General features: G+C 47.0%; 1 protein-coding gene across 2 annotated transcripts; it reads left to right on the top strand.

Annotated features, from left to right (window-relative positions):
* Positions 1-495: 495 nt before the first annotated feature.
* On the top strand, positions 496-6726 carry IL4I1 (interleukin 4 induced 1). 2 transcript variants are annotated; one of them, XM_082781880.1, is made up of 7 exons: positions 496-529; positions 2198-2412; positions 3040-3152; positions 3516-3717; positions 4100-4168; positions 4528-4664; positions 4859-6726. In XM_082781880.1, the coding sequence occupies exons 1-7, from the start codon at positions 517-519 to the stop codon at positions 5712-5714; spliced, it is 1605 nt and encodes a 534-aa protein (XP_082638006.1). In that variant the 5' UTR covers positions 496-516; the 3' UTR covers positions 5715-6726. The 2 variants fall into 2 exon arrangements, with proteins under 2 accessions (XP_082638006.1, XP_082638005.1); XM_082781879.1 differs by lacking the exon at positions 496-529 and having other exon boundaries at positions 1816-2412.
* Positions 6727-7463: the final 737 nt, after the last annotated feature.

The raw sequence follows: 7463 nt of genomic DNA, 5'->3' as shown, positions 1-7463 counted from the left end.
ATTTTGGATGCTACCTTGCGGGTCTCCATGCGGCGAGAGATGAATTGATAATATCGACGTATATTTTAAGGGGGCTGCGGTGTAGGGGAAGAAAACCCAAGCCAGATGTTTTCCCAGTAGGAAGCTCTCTGTTCATCACAGAGAAGGGTGCGGTCACCCTTTGTCTGTTCTGACGATCACAACGAGCACAACGCTTCCCATAATGTCCCGTAAATTGATGGCTCATGACCAAAGAGGTGGCAACAGCAGGGAGTAAAAAAAAAAAATAAAAAAAAAAATACATACAGGGGAACTGAGTGTACATGCAATTGCTTCTTCCCCTTCTTATGACATACCACACTTTGCTCTCTTCCGGGGTGAACTGATTGGCAGAGTTGATTTTTTTTTTTTTTTTTGAGCCACCACCGCCGTGTTACCTCTTTTTTTTTTTTTTTTTTTTTTTTTTTTTTTTTTTTTTTAAGCCGGGGTATAAAATGAAAATAATCTCAGCGGAAGGCTCGCCTTCCTCCAGGAACCATGGCTGGGACGGGTGAGTGATTCTCCTCTGGACTTTGGGGGTGTCGTGCTGCTTTCTCCTGCTTGCCTTTTGTCTTTGGTGGCTGGGTTTGCCTACATCTCTTGGGTGCCTTTTGTGTCACCTCCTGAGGGCACCAGCCTCAAATCTCCATTTCTCCAGCAAAAGTATTTCACGATCCTGTGCAACTTGCTCTGGCAGTGAGAGATCTCCCTCGCAAATGGGACTGGGATGTGCCCAGGTGCGTAGGGAACAATGGAAACCCATCTGCAAGCTCAGCTTCCCCTAGGGACCTTCTTGGAGGACACCTCCTTGCATCACATTTGCAGTTTCTCCAGCTCCAGCCCCACCGTAAGGGCTGGTGGAAGGTGAAAATCCAGCAGATGGTTCCAAGAGCTCGCCCCAACACGCTTGCCATCCTCCCACGGGGACCCCAATCTCCGTCCAGAGGATCTCCTTTGCCTTCTGCATCAGCCAGGGCTGGTTGGGGTGGTCTTGTTGGGTGGGATGGAGGCAAGAAAACCAATTACTTGCCGTTTGCTGCTACACAGCCCACCAAAACCACAACTCAAAGCAACATCCCTGGTCCTCGAGGCTGCTCAGGGCAGGGGCAGTGTTGGATCAAGAAGGTTAACGCAATTTTCTTAGCACGATACCTCTTCCAGCCATGCTTTAGGACAACAGACCTGTTGATAAATGGCCTAAACACAGCAGGAGCTTTCTATTTCTTTATTTTACGGCCACAATCAGCATCTTCAGGGAGGTGGATTGGCGCTATGGGCTGTAGAAAGTCCTACTTCCAACAGCTCTGAGGTTCACTTGCAGCAGCTACATTTTGACCCAGATTGTCGGCAGAGCTGGGGCTGATCCAACAAAAGCAGCGATTCCAACAGGGATTTTCCCTGTGAATAAGAATTACTCAAGGTGTGGTTTCAAAAGCCTTTTTTTTTTTTTTTTTTTTTTTTTTTTTGTCTCCCTCCCTTCCTCTTTTTCCCTGGAAGGAAACTAGCAAGAGCTGGGGGAAGGAAAAAGAAAATGAAAGTTCTCCTGTAGTTATTTTTGAGACTAGAAACAACAAAAATTAGAAAGAATCAGCGCGGTTTCTGGTCACCAAGCTTCCTTTCCCATCACCTGTCATCATCTATCTAATATAGATAATCTCTTCTTATATCTAATGTAATAGTGTGGTGGAGGGAGAAGACAATATTAAAATTGTGATGTCATGGAGACAAGGGACAGTGCAGTCGGCACAACAATATATTTTTAAAAAAATTCATTAAATTCCTTGCACACATGCGACATTAAATTACCATTCCTCATTACGGAGCCTTTCGAGCTTATTGAAAAAACTCAAACTCATTTTGGAAACTCGCTACAACAGTTACACAAGCAGAACATATGAAATAAAATCTCTCTGGGCTTGCTTTTTTTCCTTGAAACAAAATTTGCATTCACTGGCCCCACTAGACATCTGGCTGTGGTCGTGAGAGCCTTGCTGATGCCAGTGGATTTCACAATCGTGCAAGCGGATTTGAAAAATGATTTGCTGCTCATTCTTCGTTGGGGTTTGGGCACCGGTTTGTGCTGCCGCCTCCCTCCCTGGCTCTCAGGAATGAACTTGCATGCTGATTGCCGAGCATTTTCGTTGCATTATTTTCCTCTCTTCTTTTCTTCCTTCCCTAGTTCTCTTCCAAATCCTCCTGCTCGTGGGGCTCGTGAGCGCCAAGAGGTTTTCGTGTTTCCCTGAGTATTGCCTTAACGATGGAGACTACGAGGAGCTACTGGATATAGTCAGGCATGGGCTGGGACCTGCAACTAAACCAGCAAACGTGGTCATCGTCGGTGCTGGAATAAGCGGGCTCACGGCAGCGAAGCTGCTCCGAGATGCTGGCCACAAGGTGAGCGCTTGCACATTTTGTTTTCCTACCGTAAGGAATTCCCAGCCTGGAGAATGAAATAAATTTATTTTCAAGGGGAATAAATGCGGGAATGGATGAGGTGGTGGGGGAAGGAAGGAAAAATGAGCAGGCTCCAGGAATTTCGCTTGATTCAGGAGTGATTTTCAAAACTACAAGCAAGGACAAGAGGCGATGTGGGGGGAAAGGGAAGGTATATGCAAAGCAGCTCATTCAGATGTTCCCCCAAATGAATGGAAGCAGCAAAAAGTAAAGAGATTGTGCCTGTTGGGTGCTTTTTCTCTGTTTCTGAGGGTTTTGGAGGTGGGAAAGACACGAAGCTGCCTTTCCCTGGCTGTTTTCCAAACCCTTCCAGCACATGGAGCAGCTGAACCAATGCTAGGACTCTTTCAGCAGAGAATGGGTGCACAAATGGGATGCAGAAGTTAGGGACTGTGCTGTAGGATCAGCATTTTGGATCTACAGAGAGCTCTTTTGTCATTTGGAGGGGACCTATCCTGCTCCATGGGGCACACAGGCTGCTTGCAATGATGCCTGTGAGCTTGCTTTGTTTGCATAAAATCCCTGAAGGCTGAAAACCTGCAACCTCCACCCCAAATTGCTTTTCAGGTTACCATTTTGGAAACCAGCAGTCGGGTCGGGGGGAGGATCAGGACCTACCGAGAGGAGGGACAGGACTGGTACGTGGAGCTGGGAGCCATGCGCCTGCCAGGCAAGCACAGGTAAGGTGGTGTCCTCCTTCTCTGCCCCAAAAAGAGGAGAAATGAGGCTGGGGATGGGGATGAGGATGAGGCTGAGGATTTGTGCTTGGAAATGGATGGAGAAGAGCAGGAGGAAAAAGTTATTTCCCCCATCTCTCCCCTAGAGCTTAGCAGCTGCATAAAAATGGCCAAAAAACCCCACGTGGCTACCTGTGTTTGGTAATTTTGACAATTATCAGAGCTGATAATGCCTATCTGCAATTACAAACGAACACATGGGCTTCCCCATAGTCGATGAGAAAGTTTCCTTTCCAGGTTTTTAATGCTTCAGTGGCAGGGTTTGGGTGTTTGCAAGCACCTCCCTATTCCTCTGCTCTTTCCTAGGCTGGTCCGTGAATTTATTAGGCAGTTCGACCTGGAGCTAAACCCATTCATCCAGACAGACGACAACACCTGGTACTTTGTGAACGGCATTCGGGCGAGAACTGGGGAAGTGGATAGAAACCCTGACATCCTAAACTACACGCTGCATCCCTCAGAGAGGGGCAAAAGTGCCAGCCAGCTTTATAGGGAGGCACTACATAAGGTACGTGGCCACGTGGAAGGGATTGCACCAGCACCCATCCCTCTGGGTTACGGTGTACCCTCACCTGCCATCATATCTGGGGAAGATTAGGGTCTTTTTGGAATGAAAAGCAGAAAGAATCGAGGCTAGCTGAATGCAGAGTCTTTTCATACGCCTTCATTTCTCTGGGATGAATTCACCAGGAGTTGGAGGAAATAGAAAATGCCACACCAAGGGATAAATTCCTAAAAGGTGAGGCAGGATCTGCTAGCTCTAGCTCAGCCCCAGGGTTCCCAAATCCCTAGGGCTGAATGTCCCAGATGAATCCTACCAGAACAGAGCAGGGGGCAACACTTTGGGAAATGTGCTTTCTCTCACAAGTATATCAATATTTCCTCTTCAGGCTTTCAGAGAGTTCCAGACTATGGACTGCAAGGAATATCTGAAAAAATACGACTCCTTCTCCACCAAGGTCAGTGGCTTGAGAATAAATTTAATTTCCCTGCTGGTGATAAAACTTCTTGAAGAAGTCTGAAGTGCTCTAGTCCCTTTCTCTGTCAACACTTCTAAGTGTTTTTTTCCTAACCAATTCTGCCTTCTGCTTAAAAAAAAAATAGAAAGAAAAAGCAATCATGACTTGGAAGGAGTAGTTAGAGCTCTCTTATTTTCAAGGAGAGAAGCTCCTCTCTCCTCATGTTCCTCCATCATGTGTTTTGTAATCAGATGGAGCATCAAGCAGCAGGGCATGAATTTTGCCTTGGGGTTTATAGGGGATACACGCACTGCCTGAGTTAATAACATCAGGCCCTCTTTTCTTTCTGGCCTTTTTAGGAATATTTGATCAAAGTAGGAAAACTGAGCCGAGGAGCTGTTCAGATGATCGGTGACCTGTTGAATGAGGACTCCGGATTTTATCTGTCTTTCCTTGCCTCGCTGTGGGATTTTGATATCTTCTCTGATGAGGAAAGGTAAGATATCTCTTATAGGAAACACTATTTTGTGCTGGTCCACGGAAAGCCACTGGAAGAGGAAACTTCAGTGACTTTTAGACATGTGATGGGGAATCCTAACTCCAAGCTTTGTTATTACTTCTAGAAGAAGTCAGGTTTTACATTTACTGAAACTCAACCTCTTTTCCTCACCTACCTCTTCTTCCTTTCAGCTTTGATGAAATCACGGGGGGTTTTGACCAACTGCCCAAAGCCTTCCACAAAGCTCTGCCGGATGTCATCAAATTCAACTGCACGGTGGAGAAAATCATAACGAAGGGAGGCAAAGTTCGGGTGTTTTACCGTGCTCCAGACACCTTGGTCTCGAGTAAAGCAACCGCAGATTACGTCCTCGTCACTTCATCCGCCAAAGCCACCAGGCACATCAAATTCCTCCCACCACTCTCTTCTCCCAAAACCCATGCCCTCCGCTCCATCCACTATGCAAGTGCCTCCAAAATAGCGTTGGCTTGCACCGAGAAGTTCTGGGAGAAGGACGGCATTCGAGGAGGGCACTCCATCACCGACCGCCCTTCCAGGTTCATCTACTACCCCAGCCACAACTTCCCCAGTGGCGTGGGGGTGATCCTGGCCTCCTACACCTGGAACGATGACTCTCAGTTCTTCCTGCCCCTCACGGATGAAAAATGCCTGGACTTGGTGTTCCAGGACCTGGCGGACATCCACCGGGTGAGCAAGGAGTACCTGCAGTACACCTGCGACCGGTACGTGATAGAGAAGTGGCAGCTGGACAAGCACTCGCAGGGGGCGTTTGCGGCCTTCACCCCCTACCAGTTCACTGATTTCTCTCAAGCTCTCTTTGAGCACGAGGGCAGGGTGCACTTTGCAGGAGAGCACACTGCCCAGCCTCATGCCTGGATCGACACCTCCATGAAGGCCGCCGTGAGGGCCGCGAGCAACATCCATGATGACAGTGAGGCCCGGACGCTCATCGAAAACGAGGAGCTGCTGGAAGATGAGGAAAACGAGGAGCTGCTGGAGGATTTCCTGGAGAAGGATGAGCTCTGAGAAGTCCCGACCTTACTAGATGCCACCAGCAGGCTTTGAATTCACTCTTGGTGGCACAAACCTCTTCTCAAGGTTTCCTCTTTCCGACTCAGCAGCAGCAAGGAAAACAAAAACTGAAAAAAAAAGTGCCTGTCCTCAGACAAAAGACTAATAGCTACCTGGTTAAACACTTACGAGGAGAAAAGGGAATACTAAAAGCAATCTCTGTGTAGGTTTCATGACTCGATATTACCCCTGCTCAGGTGTGCTGTGGTATATTCTAATTTATTTATGTATACAATACTTCAGGGAATGACTAAGATGTAATAAAGGCTGGTATTTCTCAGTCCCTTGTCTCAGGTGCTTCCATCTCCCAGTAGAGAGAGGTCTTGGCCTCCCTTCATCTTGCCTCCCTTCAGCCATTTAGAAACTCATCACCCTTTAGCTGAGTCTTGCTCCCTTTCCAGGATTTGGGAGATAACTCATTGCTTCTGAGCCATTTTCTCCGTTGTAGCACAACACAACCACTCCAAATCCCCTATGGGTACCAGTCAGGATGATTTCTGCCTCCGTGGCCTCTTCTAACCCACCTCCTGCCAGCTGAGCTCAAAGCATGGCCAAAAGTTCATTACACAAATAAATTTAACAACCTGAACATAAGAAGTAAGCCCAGGAGCCGTACAGCCTATGTACACAGACACACGAATGGATTTTCAGTCAAGTTTCTTCTTTCTCTAGTAACTGTTGTTCTAAATTTCATCGGTCAGCAGGTGGTGAGCAATTGCACTGTGCATCACTTGTTTCGTACACGTTATTAGTAGTAGCACTATTATCATCATTATTGTTATTATTATTTTCCTGTCTTAATAAACTGTCTTTATTTCAACCCACAGGCTTCATTTTCCCATTTCTTTCCCCCATCCCAGAGAGGGAGGGTGAGCAAATGGCTGGGTGGTGTTTAGCTGCTGGCCAGGTTAAACCACAACCACCAGCAACAACGCTTTGAAATACAAAAACCCACTGCTAATTGATATCAGCTTCCTTCCACCTACTCTAGAGCTCTAACAAATAACTGTGCTGTACCAAGATAAGCGGCACGATGACCTGGGATGCAAACTTACTCTTTCAGTCTGATGCAACACCACGCGTGTAATCTCAAATCAGAGCAAGTGAGGGGTTGCATCACGGCAGAAATGGGACCAAAAAGGTCATCAGCACCTTCATGAGCTCAGAAGAGAGCTGGCCATTGATGTGGAGCATCAATTCCATTGGAAAAAAGTATATTTAAAAATCGAAGCATTAAAAAAAGGGAGAAAAGAGGGAGACTGTACCTGGTTGCTTTGTTGCAGCACCTCTGATTTTTTTCTTGTGTTGTTCCCATCCTTTGGGGGTAAATTAACTCCCTTCTCCCCAAAATTGTTTTAGCAAAAGCAGATGCTTTATTTAACCTTTCACTTCACGTTTTCAGCCTAAATCAGACCTGCAGGCCCTTGTTATGGGTATTTTATCAGGACACAGCAACAGCTGGTGGCTCCTGAAGGGCTTTGCATCCACCCCCAGCAAGATAAAGCCACATTCCATACATGCTCCTCCAGAGTCAAGTGGCCAAACAACCAGGGCTGGGCTTAAATAAATCCCTTTAACCATGGAAGAAGGGTGGGGGGATCCCGTGTGGGGCTGCTCAGAGTAATTAGCGTTAATTAGCAGCATCTGTCCTCTGTGCAGTTGTTTTCCAAAAGAGCCCCCTCTGCGTCCCTGGGTGGGCTCGAA

Source organism: Aythya marila (assembly GCF_965140915.1).
Source record: "Aythya marila genome assembly, chromosome: 33".
Classification (NCBI taxonomy): Eukaryota; Metazoa; Chordata; class Aves; order Anseriformes; family Anatidae; genus Aythya; species Aythya marila.
Note: the sequence above shows the minus strand (reverse complement) of the source record. Positions and strands in the feature narration are given on the sequence as shown.